This window comes from Drosophila navojoa, chromosome 4, assembly GCF_054131105.1.
Source record: "Drosophila navojoa isolate 15081-1374.11 chromosome 4, UAZ_NAV_1.0, whole genome shotgun sequence".
Classification (NCBI taxonomy): Eukaryota; Metazoa; Arthropoda; class Insecta; order Diptera; family Drosophilidae; genus Drosophila; species Drosophila navojoa.
The window spans coordinates 7,272,900-7,287,470 of record NC_142892.1 but is presented as its reverse complement, the minus strand read 5'-3'; the positions used below and the strand labels follow the sequence as shown (position 1 = coordinate 7,287,470).

The following is a 14,571-nucleotide window of genomic DNA, read 5'->3' as shown; positions in this document are numbered from 1 at the left end:
ACCTCAAAGAATCGGCAGATAAGTTCAATTCAAGCACATGATAAATCTATCCTCCAGATAGTTGCTTCCAGCTGCTTAAAGCATTGCCTTTGCTAATGCAGATCAGATCTTAGCTATTGCAGTCAATTTCTGCATTTCGTGCGAGCTCACGCTCTCATCTCTAATGGCAGAGCGGTGCACGGTTGACTGCTTTGCTCATTACTGTTATCCTGAGGTTGCTTTTAGCTGGCAAGCCAGAGAACATGCATAGCAGTTGAGGCCTTTCGACTCGACAAGTCGAGCTCTTTATTCAAAATGTTTTAGTACAAAAGCTTATAAACAGAGCAAATTAAAGTGCTGAATCTCTTAGGGTACTTAGTGCGAATAACCTTGGAAGTCGAGTGCTCCGCGGAGCTTAACACTATGCCTAAACACTAATCAATATTAATTAGCTTAACATAAAACAGCGTGAATGTGAACATGAATCAAGATGAATGCAGTGTGTGAATCGGAGAGCGACATAGGAGCGTCCATACACTGTGCTACAGAGCTGAGCAGGAGCGGGACATCGCTCATGCTCCTTCTGCAGGGGAGGTCGGCCGGAATTCGTAGATTGATTGTAGCCCGACTAGCGCCAGAGGCTGTTGTTCACGAGGGAGAACGTAACCAGAAGCGCTGCCACCACCCGTGCTAGTCAATCGAGCTGCTGGGCGGGCGCATTGTTCGGCACGTCGTTGACATAGTCGATGAACTGATCCCACTTCGTCTGCCACTTGTTGAGCGCATCGAACTTCTGGTCGACGGAGAGCGAACTGTATTGAATGGAGTTGAGCGCCAGCTTCTTGAGCAGGCGCAGGTCTGCGTGCTGCGAGGCGATGCCTAGGAAGGCGATGTAATAGTCGTGCGAGAGGGGCGTGGCCTTCCAGAAACTGGGATCATCGGATGAGATGATGACCGGATAGCCGTCGGCGAAGAACTGCGAGCAGGGATGATTACGGAAATCGCTGACCAGCTTGAGCACTTGATTCGACAGTGGGTTCACCTCGATGGCCACATTCAGTTTCTTAACCATGTCGAGGACCACCGGATGCTTGACGAGACCGAAGCCGTGGCCAATGCGCTTCGTGCCCAGCAGCAGAGCATCAATCAGATTCTCGTCGACCGTCGAGCCATACCAATTCGTCTCGCCCGCATGGAAGTAAAAGTCAATGTCCTCGGGCACCTCCAGCAGCTGATCCACAAACTCTCGCAGCGGTCGTCCCATATCCTCCTGACCCACCAGATCGAAGCCAGCCAGGAACTCTGGATACTTTGCCTGCCAATCGAATATGAAGTTAAGCATGGCCAAGCTGAGTGGAACTCCGGAGATCACCTACCTTAACCTGTTTCAGGGTCTCGATGTAGCGTGCCACGCCCGCGGCATCTGTATTGCGCAGAGGCGCATAGATCATGCGGGAGCCAATGAAGTCCTTGTTATCTGGATGGTTCATAAACTTCTCCAGGGTCTCCACATAGATGCGCACAGTGTCGAGCGGGGTGAACTCGGTGCCCTCCATGTCGTAGAGCTGTTCAACGGAAACCAAAGACTTACAATCTGTCCCCAAGCTCAATTTGTTGCAACTTACCGTGGGCAAAGTCGTGCGGAATTCCAGGTATTGTACGCCATCGGCGTAGAACTCCTGCAGCGCCTTGTAGTAGTAGTCGCTCCAGACTGGGGCGTACATGAGCAGGCCGTCGAGCAGCTGGAAGATTTGCATGAATCTCGACCAAGCTGCATTGATATCCTGAAAGTCCGTCGTCGGGTACAGCGTGAGGCGCTCTGCCAAATATTCGTACACCTTGTCGGCTCCATACTGTTTGCGCACCTCCGACAGCAGACTCCAATCGCAGTTGGGATCAGTCAGAGCGTCGGGCTTCGCTTTGGCGAACCGCAGAGCGGCGGCACTCAGATCACCAGCCTGCTGGCAAATCCACAGATGATCATAGTAGGTCAGCTCAATGATGGCCTTGGTGCTGCAGAGAGCCGTGTCGTGGGCGTGCAGCACTGCGCCCTTGGGCATGCGCTGCAGGATCTGGAAGAGGTCCGTCTTATTGATGGCCGCGAGCACGTTGAAGATATGCTGCGACGGCTTGAAGAGATACGGCGTTATGAGGCCCTCTTTGAACTCCGTTAGCTTGGCCTTCATGATCGTTCCGTTGGCTTGCAGCTCGCGCGAGCTCAGCTCCAGATCGTTGCCCAGCGATCTGGACTCCTCGTAGTTGAATAAGGCATTGCGCACCGTCTTGTACGTCTCGGGACTGGGCCGGCTGTTGCCCAGCAAGGACTCCACGTGGGATGTGCCGCTGGTGCCAATTGTCACGAATTTCGTAATGGTCAGATCTTTGGGCCGCGTGCGTGACTCAGCCGGGCCCAGAGACAGGCAAAGGCACAGCAGACCGATTAGATTAGCTCGCAGCATTGTCACAGATTTTTCCAGAGAATCTGATGTGTGTGTGCGCGCGCGCCAGAGCCCGTAAAACAACTGAGACCCTCGCACCAGTTGCTGTTCAATTTAGTTTTTTTTTTTTTGTGTTATTTTTCGCTAAGTCGAGTGCCGTGTGCTCGTTATCTGCAAAGAGTGAAACCACAATTATTATCTTTGATTTAACACGTGCTTCGGCATGCGGCGATAGCTGAAAGCAAAAAGATCTGATTGAATTGGCTCCCTGCACTACGGCTTGGATCCCACAGCTGGCAACGGAACCCTAATCGGCCCCCAATCAGACAGGCATCTTGATTTATGAAAGCCAGAGATTAGATTGCCAACTAGCGGCCAACGCTCGGCTGACGTCCGATCGAGCCGTAGTTCACGCCAAGTCAAGTGCGCAGAACTTTATGGACCTTCGATGACTCTCCACAGCCAAGCCGAAGGAAATGCGCTATAAAGCACTCGAGAGAGCGCTCAATTGCCAATTAAAGTGCGTTAGACAGATGGTTAGTAGTGTTAGTATTATATAGTATTAATTTGTCAGTTACAGTAATGATTTTCAAGTAAAACGAAAGGAAAGCTGCATTAGACTAGGCGCACGATGCCCGCGATCCACTGATCCCAATTATGTTCCCAAATCGACAGAGCCTTACGCTTCTCGGCCTCGCTCAGGGCGCTGTACATAAACGAATTCATGGCCAGCTGCTTCAGTAGACGCAGATTGGCCTGACCATTGGCAATGCCCACGAAGGCCACATAGAAATCATCGGTCAGAGGCGCCGCATTCCAGAAATACGGATAATCCGAACCCACCACAATGGGATAGCCGGCGGCAATCAGATACGCCGCCGGATGCTGACTGAAATCGCTCACATACTGCATATAGTAATTGGACAGTGGACACACCTCGGCGGCCACCTTCAGCAATCGCATGACCTTCAATATTTCCGAATGCAATGGCAGATTGAACGGATTGCCCATTCGCTTGCTGCCCAGCAGCAAAGCATCCACTATATTGGCATCGGGCGTACTGTCTTTGGTGGAGTTCACGCAACGCGACTCTCCCGCATGGAAATAAAAGTCGATTTCTTTGCTGATGTGCAGCAGCTGTAGGGAATCTCCTAGCGGCGGCATAGCGCACTCGTCTCCCAAATTGATCAGATCGAAACCAATGAAATAGCTGGGAAAATTCGCCTAAGGGCAGGTAGAGATTGACAGAGTTAGGCATTTATGATCGAGACATGGAAAGCGAAGCCCTACAAAAGACAGCGAAACCTATATGCAAAGAAGACTCTAAGAAGTATATGATATATGACTATGATATATCTATCATATCTAGATCAGAGTCATCTAGTCCCTAATCTCTTTCCCTAGTCTCCTTTGCGCTAGAGATAGTAAGCCCCAAACTCTACCTTCAAAAATCGTGCATTGGCAATATATGTGTCCAGATTGCTGTCATTGTGGTCCCGCAAAGGTGCATAGATCAACTTCATGCCAATGAAGTCTTCGTGTTCGGAACGGAAGATATTCGTGGTGGTGATAATAGTATTGACCGTATCCGAAATGGTATAGTTCGAACCAAGTAGATCGTACATCTAAGGAGTCAGGTGGCATATTTATAGCAATCAATTAGGGCTTCACAATTATTTGTTACTCACAATGGGCAGCGAGGAGCGTAGCTCGACATAGCTGACACCATCGGCGTAGAAATCCTCGAGCATCGATATAAGATAGGTGGGCCACATGGGGCGATATGAGATCAGGCCGAGAATGAGACGATGCGCCCGTCTCATGTGATTGGCCAAGTCAGTGGCGCTAGTGAAGCCATTCGGATCGATAGACAGGCTGTCGCGCAACTTCTTCAGGGCGATGTTCTCGTCCTGCTGCCTGAAGTTGCTCATCATCATCCAATTGCATTTGTAATCGCCTCGGGGTTGAATATGGGGAAAGCTCTTAGAGAAGCGGAAGTCCTCAAACGTACCATCGAGGGCCACACAGGCCCACAAGTCCGAGTACTTCGTGAGCTCGATGAGGCGGTCCGTCTTGAACATGCCAGCATCGTGAACATGCAGTAGTCCCCCCTTGGGCATCGCGCGTAGCACACTGTAGAGATCGGTCTCGTTGATTTTGTACTTGGCTAGGAAGTGCGGACGTGGCTGATAATCACTCCAGATATTATGCAGTTCTTCGTCCACCTGCTTGATCGCCAGCAGGCGTCCGTTGGCCATTTCCTCGAAATCGCTCAATTTCAATTTGCCGCCCACGCGCCGCAGTCGCTCGCGCGCCAGAAGGTCGTGTCTCAGCTTCTCGAAACGAGCCTCCTGGGTGCACGAGTAATAGTCGACGCTCAGATAGACCGTCCACACGAGGGCCAGAATCATCGTGCTAATCAATATGACCAAGCTGACGTGCCAGCAGAGTGTGGCATATTTGGTGGGCTGATTGCGATCTCCGTCGGAGTCCGGATTCCGATTTGCGTCGTCATTCGTGCCCATCGCTCGATTCGACGGATTGATGACACGAGTCGTGGAATATCGCGGCGGATATTTGGGCAAGCGGAGTAGCCACTTATTCCCTCTAGTTGCCATTACCGAATTTTCAGCTACCTCGATTTTTGAGAAATTTCGAATTTTGTTTGATTTACTCCTAACGACGAATATGCTAAAAACAAATCATGACTGGCTGTCCCAGCTACAGAGAGCCTATCCAATCGGTTGCTGCTGATTGAAAAAGCAAAGTTCAATGCGAGCGCCTGATCAGCTCATACGACTCCGGCCATGGTTGCCACATGCCCGCATTTACTTATCAAGTGGCAACCTCCGCCACTTGCGGCTCTTTTAAAAATAGCCCAAACTCCCAGCGATAAAAGACAATCGAACTGCGCTGGCCTTCGCCTCGACTGAGAACAGAAAGGAAAGAACTGGGAGCGGACTTTGGGCGGGCGTGTGCCTGCCAGGGGTTGCGTTTATTTTCGTAAACACTCATCAGCACCCACCACCAGCAAAAGCAGCGGCGGTAGCAACAGCACCACCACCAGCGGCACAGTGGTGTGTGCGTCATTCAAAATGCTGGTTATCTGAATATAACAATGTGATACAATCTTAGTAATGTAGTCATAATTCAAGTAAATTTATATTGATTGCAGCTAGAGTAGAGAGAAGATGGATTTTCATGGAGCTCTTTAAATACTCCCATTTATGATTAGCGTTGCATATATACTACTAAATTTGTATAATACTAAATTTAAGTTATTTTTAAATCTAATTTAAAAATAAATAAATAAATGAATAAATAAAATAAAATTATAAATAAATTACTAATACAATAAAAATTAAAGAAATATTTATAATAAATAAAATATTTAATAAATAAAAAGAAATAAAATAATAAATAAATTAATTAAAAATAATAATAAAAAATATTTAATAAAATAATAATAATTAAATAATAATATCTATGTATATAAACACATATTTCTATATAAATATTCTCAATACACTTTCATTATCCACACAATAAGAGTGAGCCCACTGTGCACAAGGCAACAAATGCTGCATGTGTGCTATTGTCGGGTTGGTATCGATGTGGCACAGCTGGAGTCTCAGCTGACGGGAACAGTGATTGGAGGCAGGGGGTGCAGAGTCGCAGCAGAGCCTCAGCAGAGTCGCAGCAGAGCCGCAGCTGAGTCGCAGCAATGCTAATTCAGTTCGAAGGGCGTTTTTGTCGAGGCAACAGCGAAATCGAAACGAAATGCAGCCAAGGCAGCATAACGGTAATCAAAGCAAACATCCAATGGCAGCCTGAGCCCAAATTAATCAATTAGCTTCCCTTCTATTATCTGTCCATCCATCTCTCCGTCTATCTCGTAGCGCCCGTTACGCTGACAACCTTGAATGATGATTGCCTGCTGCTGATCTGCGCCCAGCTCTCAATTAGGGACCAGCTCGCGCTGCTGCGGCTGGGCGGACGGCTGCGTCCGCTGGTGCTGCAAATTTGGCAGCGTAAATATGCCAGCGAATTCGATTGGCAGCAGGAGCCGCAGCACTTGGAGAGCCTGTGCGCCAGCGAGCAGAGCCAGCTGCTCGGCCACATGGCGCGGCTGACGCGGGCGCTGCTTAATCTCAGTGTATGGCAGGCTGAGCTGCCGGAGTGGCTGCAATCGAGGCGGAAGCGGAAACGTAAACGGAAGCGCCAGCTGGAGCAGAAGCCGCTATGCATGCCCAACATGCAAAGGCTTAGCTTTGGGGCATGCCACTCGGTGGCGCTGCTGCGGCAGCTGCCTCGGCTCTGCCCCAACCTGACGCAGCTGCAGCTGGCCGGCTGTGTGGGCGTGGACGCCGCGCAGCTCTGCCGCGCCCTGACCCAGCTGCCGCAGTTGAGTCGCTTTGAGCTGCTGCCAGGCAGCGGTATCTGCGGCATCTGCGGCGCCACGGCCACACCAGCCTTGGCCGACATTGAATATTGCCGAACGCTGCAAACGCTGAAAGTTCCGGCGTGCGCGCTGCGTGCGGCCAGCAAGGAAATTGCCTGGCTGCCGCAGCTGCGCCAGCTGACAGGCTTCCTCTGCTGCAGCGGCGACATTGACAATGCCGACAAAGAGAAAGCGAATGCTGGCGGATTGGCCACCGCAACCGTATCCGCCTGGCTGGCGGCTCTCGGCCAGGGTGGTGTTGCCCGTCAAATTGTGGCATTGCGTTTGCAATGTCAACTGGATGGTAGCCTGCCGCGTCTGCTGGCTGGCCACTTGAGCGTGGTGCAGCTGCAGCGGTTCGCTTGGCACTCACAGCTGATGGTGCGCTATGATGCCACGGATGGCAGCATCAAGTGGCTGCCGCAGGCGCTGCATGTGCCGCGTGCTCTGCTCCGCTTCATTGTCAGCCAGTCGGCGAGTTTGCGTGAATTGGATGTTACGCGTAATGTGCATGCCACGCCCACATTCCTAGCACAGCTCGCCGAGCAAATGGGCGGCACAGTCGCCGTGCGGCACGACGGCTGCCCCAGGGGCAGGATGTGCGAGCAGGAAACGGATATGGACAACAACAGAAACGATTTGGCTTTTGTGGAGTTTGCCATTGAAGCAGTTGCCTAATGAAAGGCGAACCGCCGAGGGTATGCCAAGAGGTATATGCGACTATCAGTTAGACTTAAGTGCATCGAATGTAAGACGGAAGAAGCAAAGTCATTAATATATAATAAAATAAATACTAAGACATATATGAAGACAAGAACTTGTTTCATTCATACGTTTTTCTTAATACGTTATAGATTACAGGGTATATGCAGGCTAATATCATGAGTTTTCTTGCATGAACAAGCTCAACTTGGCGCTGAAACTAAATGGAGAGATAGAATTGATTTGTTATTTGCATAGGAAGTGGAAAGTTTGCAAATAGCAGTGATGAAATACCCTGTAATCAGCTTTTAAGGTATACATGTGGCAAAAATATAAAATAATATAACTCATTTGCAATTATAAAAGAATATATGAATTCAATAAACAGAAGTTAAAGTGTTGGAAGCGAAGCAACTCTTTGCACTTCAGTTTACATAGAAATTACAGGGTATATGTCGGCTAATAGCTTGAATTTTCTGACATTGCTTTGAAAACTAGACGATACTATTGCTTTATTTATAGAAAGTATACATGACATACTAATAATTACCCTATTAGACTAATAGATACCCTATAAAAAATGAGAAAACAATTATAGTAAATCGGTTTTCATTCTGTTAAAATAAAACTTAATTTATGCCCTGCCTCGATCCCCCAAGCTAGTCAGCCTTGACTTTTGGAAGATTTTTGAAATTGAATTTTATAGAAATTTCTTTTATTTCAGATATGATGGTTATTTAACTTTGATCGGGTCAAGGCTAACAAAATTTCAGGCCCAAGTTTTGCTAACAATAATCCGTTCATCTGGGGCGATTGCTTTCAGGTAAGTAGTTAACTATGGTGACCAGCTGGAATTGCAATCAACTGTAAGTGAAGAAAATATCTCGAATGCATAATTTAAGGGATACTCTGGGGCCCTCTAATGAGATAACGGTCTATGTTGATTTTAGTCAACTCCTGCATTATTGGCCAGAAGACAAAGACCAGAAGCTTAACACAATCCTATCGCGGCAAACTCTTACGGAGAGTGGCTCTGATTCTTGGGACGGCGGAGGCTATGCCGAATACAAGCGCATAAATAACTATCCAGAAAATATGCATGGGAAAAATCCTCCAGAGAAAGGTGAGGCGCAGAAGCGTCCCTCCAGCCCGACGAATGCCGCCCAGGACACACCCTCAATATCGATTCAGGTACCCCAAATAGATTCTACTGCCTTAACCCAAGCATATCACATTTATCTCCTTCTCTGTTAGCCCTTGCAACTTGCTCGGGATTTTTGGACGCAGGTGAACAATGTACCTTCCATGGTACGTGGCCAAATGGATCGACGCAGTCGCTCTGTAAGCGCTCCGGCATCGCAAACCGAGTCTCGTCGTGAAGATCAGCAGGACGAGAAAGTCGTGAGTATCCAAATAACTTGGCTTTGGCAAAAAATCAAATTTAATTTTAATTTCAACTCTTAGAGCACAGGAAGCTTGCAGCCAACTGAAATCTACGTAAGCTACTACACTTCTTCTTTATCCTTCTCTTCTATCCCAAGACCATTAACACAATCCAAGCCTTTGCAGAAACGAAAATCGAATCAGTCGGGCGGAGGAGCATCATGCTCAACTGTAAGTTTTAAATAAATAGGTTTGCAGGAATAGTTAATTGACAACTTGATACGACGGCTGGACACACGAATAATCTCCTGAGCTCTGGGCTAGATCAGCTCAGCCTGATACTACCCACTCCTGCCTTTTTTTTTCCACATAATTATTGATTTTGCTTTTTCAGTGTCCCAATAGGCCAGCCAGCAGCGGCTATATACTCTCGAACAATGGGGTATGCTACGATCCGATGCGGCCACAGACATCAGGTTCGCCGGAAGAAAGAGGCTTTGATCTGAGCTATGAGAAATGGCTACGGATGCAAAAGCAGCAGCAGATGCAGCTGCAGCAACAACTGCAGCAGGGCCCCTCCTCCAATGGCAACTGGCAATGCAAGGATCAGACCTATGAGAATTTTGTGAGTAGAGCTCCGACCACACAAGGAGCCTCGAGTGCAAACGAAAGCCCTCATACGAACTGTTATTCTCTTTGGGGTTTTGTTTCTAGGAGCCTCCACTTAATAGCACAATGAATGCCGGCAGGCAGCCCTGCACACGCTCGTCCTGTGGACATCTGCGCGCACAGCAGCAGCAGCAGCAGAAGCAACCACAGCAGCAGCAGCCACAGCAGGCAAAGCCTTCATGCTGCCAGAACGTTGATCCGAATCAGAGTCAAGCATATTCCGCCCGGCCAACGGCACAAAGGGTAAGTCCTAGTTGACCGAGGCCTCGATGGCAGCTGCTAAAGGCAACTCAATTTCAGCAGTCAGCGGCAGCTACATGCCAAGTGGTTTACCCCCAGCGGCAGCAGGCAGCTGGGAACACGTCCTGTACGCCGATGCAGGTGAGCGCAGGTATCCAAACTAAATCACAAATTCTCCCATCTATCATCTATTCACGACCAAAAGCAGCGGGACTGCAACGATTCTTATGACACGACGACCTATATGCAGTTGCCCCAGGCGCAGCAGAGGGCGCCTTGTATGAGGGGTCCCGTTATGCAGGCGAATGCGAATGTAAGTAGTCGAATGTTTGCCAAATTATTAGTTTATTAATTCCTCTACACTAAGCGCAGGTGACTTTCTTTGATACGAATCCGTTGTCCTCAACTACCAATCGCACTCAGCAATCGTGTGCAGCATGCTCCAATGATAGCTGGCAGGGCACGACTCAGAAATCGTTTATGCCGCTTATGAATTCAACTCAAATAGGCCAGCCTTACGGTCAAAAGGCTCCAGGACCCGGTCCCGGTCCCGGTCCCAGTCTTGGTCCTGGTCTCGGTCCCACATCCGACCAAAAACAATTGCGAGTAACGCCCTTTGTCGACGATTCGACTCGTGAGTTAGAGATGGAGATCTGGACTCATATAAAATGACTTGAGCTCATCCTTTGCTTTTCTTTCGGCAGCTGAGCAACGGTATATTCAACGCACAAATACGCTATTCTTCAACGCCTTGGTCATGGATCAAACTTGTCCGGGTATTATACAGAATTCGCTAAATGATCGGGAGGACTTCAATGATTATGCTTTCGATATTGCATTTGCGGGCAATATACCGGATAAGCCATATCCTATAGATCCCATCACCATGATTGAGGCCATTAAAATGAGAATCGACTATGAACGCGAGGAGATCCGGAAGAAATGTCCGTATTATGACCCGGATGATGATTCGAAAAAGGATAAGGCCAAATATTACACTGGGCAAAGGAGAAAGGGATCAAGCTCAAAAAATGTACCGTATAATACCATTAATCGTCACTTTTGCTCGAAGAACAGATCTGAAGTCAATGATGGAGTGCTGGCTTTTCTAAAAGCCGAAGATGGCTACTTGTCAGAGCCCGACAGAAATGTATGTATATGTATATAGCCATTCGCACGATGTGTATATCATTTTGTATGTGGGTATATTCCCTTAGGCCCTGACCCGCTTTTCGGCCAACATCAATGCGCATGAGTCGAGCTTCTTTGGTCTGCCCATCAAGATGAAGATTTACAATGCAACAACTTGGCCAATCAGCTAATCAATGGCCCGCTCAACGGAAAAATACCAGAAGACTTTTTTAAGTTTTACAGCATTTACGATTATTGAGCCTAAATGTGGTGTATATTTCACTATTTTCAATTATAGGAAATGCTTGAATCATAGAAAATCATTTGAATCAACCATTTGCTTATCGGACAAAAAAACAATAAAATTCTTTGTGATGCAATAAATCTTGGTCATCTACGGACGCATGAATAAATAAGTCTATATAATTATATGTATGTACACATGTATATACATACTTATCTAATTCGCAGACTAATAAACAATATTTTCTTTTTTCCAAAATATATCATACATATATACACCCATCATATGTTACCTCTTTAGATTCGAATCAAAATCCTTCAGTTTAATGCGACCCTTTCTTCTCGGCCATCCAATAATTATATTTCCATTAATTTTTATCGGCTCTCTACAAGTCTAAAAATAAATTTTGCTGTAATAAATATTTTTATCTATTGCTATTCAGTAGCAATAAATTGCGCATTTGAGAGATATGACAAATGTGAACTAGACAAATATTGGATATTCGTATATTCATAGTAAATAATTATTCACATGACGGTGGCAATCTATAATATACATTTGTTTTGTACTTCATTTATCATTTAGGCTGAGGTTCAGAAACAACTAAGATAAAATCATTGAGTTTGATTTATTAGAATACAAAAATTTGGGTAAGAATATAACTTAAGGGGATAATAGAGAAATACAGTTTATGACATAATATAATTTATATCCAAGTATTAAAACATGCCAAACTCACTTAAGTATTTGAGACAGCATGTGTAATTGGGCTTATATAATGTACTTATATATACATATACGTATAATATAAGATTGGCAAGCTTTAATACTTGGTTATAAATTAAAATTTAAAGGTAAGCATTTAGTGGGAGGTTTCCTCTTGTCCAAATATATCACATGAATGTATGCTTGTCGTTTGCTTTGTACTGTCAATAAGTATAGGGTATTATTATCGAATAACGTATGATAAGAATAATGCAAAGCAAAAGAGCAAAACAAAGGAAAAGAAAGAGGCGAAGCAGAAGGAAGAGCGCAAGGCCCATCTCAAAGCCAGTGCCAGAGGCAGAGATATCAGCAGAGTGAGCAATCGAATTGAATAAGATAAATCCGACTTCTTATACATATGTGTATACATATATAAGAATGACATATGCAAATATTATGCTGGCACGTATAAGAGCCCAGAGTTCTGCTTGTCACAGACAGCAAATGGAATATGATAGAGTTGAGTTCTTATACATATAAGAATGTCATGTGCATACGTGTATTTATTATGTTTACACGTATACGAGCATAGAACTGAGCACATGACGCCGCTCTCTCGCACTCGCTCTCCTGCTCACTCACTCACTCACTCAGCCACCCTCCGGCTGCCGCACTCTGGGCTAATGAACTCTGCGGAGCGTGTCGCGCGCATTGCGCGGCTGACAACTAAACCAGATTAAAGCAGAGCCGAAAACAAATATAAATATAAATACAAATCAGCTGGTCGGCCCACTCCAGCTGGACTGGACCCACTGTGCAAATACCGCAATGCGCGCTGTCTCTCCTTCTCGCTCCTAGAGCTGGGCACCGGGTGCCAAATTCGAAAACCAATTGGGCTTTAATTTGAATGCGCAGTTTTATTTTTTGTTTTGCTTCCTTTTGTTCTTGTTGCTGTTGTTGTTGTTGTGAAATTAAAGTAGTTAAATATGCGGTCTCATATTTAAAGCTGACTAAACACAAATGCGGCTTGTTTATGTTAAATAACAGCAAAGTTTTTTTTAGTTTTTATGTTGAATATTTTTGTTAAAATTAATTTGAATTTATGTATTCATGTTTGGCAATAGAAATAACCTGTTTTTTGTTTCGTTCGCTTATTCAATATGTTTGATAAGCCTCTTAAATGCACAAATTCAACTTGTTTCGTTTTTATATTCACTTTTGTTTTGCCTCAACCACTGAGAGTGGATTTCCGATGCGAAGTTCTCGGCCGCGATCTGCACGCCAAATACGCGTCCCAAAGACTGATCACACAATGCCCGCACATTTAACGAGCGAGCAAGCCAAACCAAAAAGTCGCTGCCGATTCCATTTCTGATTCTGATTCCGATTCCGATTCTGATTTCGTTTCCATGCACTCAGCGAACGCTCTCAGGCGGCGAAAGGGCGGGAGCGCGTCGAGTGGAACTGTAAACAATAAACGGAATTGTGATAAAAATCAAATATGTTATAACGAAAATACTTCAAAAATCTGAATGCGGTTAAATGTGCACTCTGTGTAAGCAGCGCACGTCGCGAGAGAACGTCGTAGAAGAGAACCGGATTGTGAGTGATTAGTCAAGAGAGAGAGAGAGTGAGAGAGGGAGGGAGAGAGAAGACAGCGAGAGCGCACTTCAATACACGTTTCATCACTTTCCCTTTTATCTGCCTTTTCAATGCCAACTCTTCAAAGATAATGACAGTATAGTGCCCAATGCCCAATTCGCTCGCACACCTATAACAACTTATCAGAAACGCAAATAGCAATAACAATTCAGCTAATTCTTTTTCGGCTTAGATTTATTTCTATTATTTTCTTTGATTTCCTAATGATTGATAATAAATAATATGAAATAATCAAGCACTTGAAAAGGGGAATTTTTTTTTGTGTTTTATTTCTTTTGGCAATTGTTTAGAAATTTATTCTGTTTTTATTCTTTTTTGCCTTGATTTGATGCCAGAAATAGCATTCAATACGGTGATTATTGCATAAACACAGACACTTTTAATGAAAGTATCTGAAACATGAAAGTGCGTCAATACCAAATGCCACACACGAAGTCGAGAAACACATGTTTCTGTGTTTTTAGAAAAATCTCTATGAAAAATTTCCATTTCAATTTCTATTTTGATACAATTTTTTAAAGATTTTTATTGATTTCTGGCCGTGTTCTTGAAAGCAATTTGAGTTCTGCTCTTTTGCATACAATTATTTTGTGTGCGCTTGCTTAAGCTGGTTCATGATAAATGCATTGGCTGCAAGTTGAAATTGCCCAAAGACAATGCAAACATTTTTAATATTCAGTTGCACAGACAGCAAAACGTTTCGTGTGCAAAAACAAAGTCATAAATAAATTTTACAGCAGGCATTCCATGCATATTCACTGTCTCTCTCAACCTCTTTACACCTCTTAGCCCTCTCTCTCTCTCCCATACACTCAAATACCCTGTACCCTATGCCCTGTAAGCAATATCCAAACTAATATCAGAGTGTATGTGTGTGTGTGTGTGTGCTTCGGGATTAGGCAGACTTAAATGAATTTATGGCATGTGCTAATCTCCAAAGGGAGTTTCCACATGCATGAGAAAAGTCTGGAGCGCAA

General features: G+C 45.5%; 4 protein-coding genes across 11 annotated transcripts; 2 read left to right on the top strand and 2 right to left on the bottom strand.

The window, feature by feature from the left end:
* Positions 1-253: 253 nt before the first annotated feature.
* Adgf-A (Adenosine deaminase-related growth factor A) lies at positions 254-13,303 on the bottom strand. Of its 2 annotated transcripts, none has more exons than XM_018099549.3 (4): positions 13,149-13,303; positions 1,605-2,588; positions 1,356-1,544; positions 254-1,294 (listed from the first exon to the last, which is right to left on the bottom strand). In XM_018099549.3, exons 2-4 carry the CDS (start codon positions 2,436-2,438, stop codon positions 674-676), a joined length of 1,644 nt encoding a protein of 547 aa, XP_017955038.1. In that variant the 5' UTR covers positions 2,439-2,588; positions 13,149-13,303; the 3' UTR covers positions 254-673. The 2 variants fall into 2 exon arrangements, with proteins under 2 accessions (XP_017955038.1, XP_089115255.1); XM_089259129.1 differs by having other exon boundaries at positions 13,064-13,253.
* Adgf-A2 (Adenosine deaminase-related growth factor A2) lies at positions 2,955-5,177 on the bottom strand. Its single transcript, XM_018099547.3, has 3 exons — positions 4,106-5,177; positions 3,860-4,042; positions 2,955-3,641 (listed from the first exon to the last, which is right to left on the bottom strand). The coding sequence occupies exons 1-3, from the start codon at positions 5,033-5,035 to the stop codon at positions 3,033-3,035; spliced, it is 1,722 nt and encodes a 573-aa protein (XP_017955036.1). The 5' UTR covers positions 5,036-5,177; the 3' UTR covers positions 2,955-3,032.
* On the top strand, positions 6,105-7,663 carry LOC108650428 (uncharacterized). Its single transcript, XM_089260192.1, has 2 exons — positions 6,105-6,219; positions 6,317-7,663. The coding sequence occupies exons 1-2, from the start codon at positions 6,198-6,200 to the stop codon at positions 7,534-7,536; spliced, it is 1,242 nt and encodes a 413-aa protein (XP_089116318.1). The 5' UTR covers positions 6,105-6,197; the 3' UTR covers positions 7,537-7,663.
* On the top strand, positions 8,215-11,352 carry LOC108650423 (uncharacterized). 7 transcript variants are annotated; one of them, XM_089259693.1, is made up of 12 exons: positions 8,215-8,383; positions 8,511-8,751; positions 8,815-8,961; positions 9,025-9,057; positions 9,130-9,174; positions 9,338-9,568; positions 9,658-9,855; positions 9,913-9,993; positions 10,058-10,165; positions 10,225-10,486; positions 10,557-11,002; positions 11,070-11,352. In XM_089259693.1, exons 2-12 carry the CDS (start codon positions 8,656-8,658, stop codon positions 11,172-11,174), a joined length of 1,752 nt encoding a protein of 583 aa, XP_089115819.1. In that variant the 5' UTR covers positions 8,215-8,383; positions 8,511-8,655; the 3' UTR covers positions 11,175-11,352. The 7 variants fall into 7 exon arrangements, with proteins under 7 accessions (XP_089115819.1, XP_089115818.1, XP_089115816.1 ...); XM_089259692.1 differs by having other exon boundaries at positions 8,463-8,751; XM_089259690.1 differs by having other exon boundaries at positions 8,437-8,751; positions 9,916-9,993; positions 10,061-10,165.
* Positions 13,304-14,571: the final 1,268 nt, after the last annotated feature.

What these genes read in the sequence shown, in the direction of transcription:
- Adgf-A (XM_018099549.3), bottom strand. Translation starts at nt 2,438, where the DNA reads ATGCTGCGAGCTAATCTAATCGGTCTGCTGTGCCTTTGCCTGTCTCTG. An exon ending in TCCGCACGACTTTGCCCACG is followed by an intron (nt 1,545 to 1,604) that starts GTAAGTTGCAAC and finishes TCCGTTGAACAG; the next exon opens with CTCTACGACATGGAGGGCAC. An exon ending in AGACCCTGAAACAGGTTAAG is followed by an intron (nt 1,295 to 1,355) that starts GTAGGTGATCTC and finishes TTCGATTGGCAG; the next exon opens with GCAAAGTATCCAGAGTTCCT.
- Adgf-A2 (XM_018099547.3), bottom strand. Translation starts at nt 5,035, where the DNA reads ATGGCAACTAGAGGGAATAAGTGGCTACTCCGCTTGCCCAAATATCCG. An exon ending in TACGCTCCTCGCTGCCCATT is followed by an intron (nt 4,043 to 4,105) that starts GTGAGTAACAAA and finishes CTGACTCCTTAG; the next exon opens with ATGTACGATCTACTTGGTTC. An exon ending in CCAATGCACGATTTTTGAAG is followed by an intron (nt 3,642 to 3,859) that starts GTAGAGTTTGGG and finishes ACCTGCCCTTAG; the next exon opens with GCGAATTTTCCCAGCTATTT.
- LOC108650428 (XM_089260192.1), top strand. Translation starts at nt 6,198, where the DNA reads ATGCAGCCAAGGCAGCATAACG. An exon ending in GCAGCCAAGGCAGCATAACG is followed by an intron (nt 6,220 to 6,316) that starts GTAATCAAAGCA and finishes TCTATCTCGTAG; the next exon opens with CGCCCGTTACGCTGACAACC.
- LOC108650423 (XM_018099559.3), top strand. Translation starts at nt 8,449, where the DNA reads ATGCATAATTTAAGGGATACTCTGGGGCCCTCTAATGAGATAACGGTC. An exon ending in CACCCTCAATATCGATTCAG is followed by an intron (nt 8,752 to 8,814) that starts GTACCCCAAATA and finishes CTTCTCTGTTAG; the next exon opens with CCCTTGCAACTTGCTCGGGA. An exon ending in ATCAGCAGGACGAGAAAGTC is followed by an intron (nt 8,962 to 9,024) that starts GTGAGTATCCAA and finishes TTCAACTCTTAG; the next exon opens with AGCACAGGAAGCTTGCAGCC.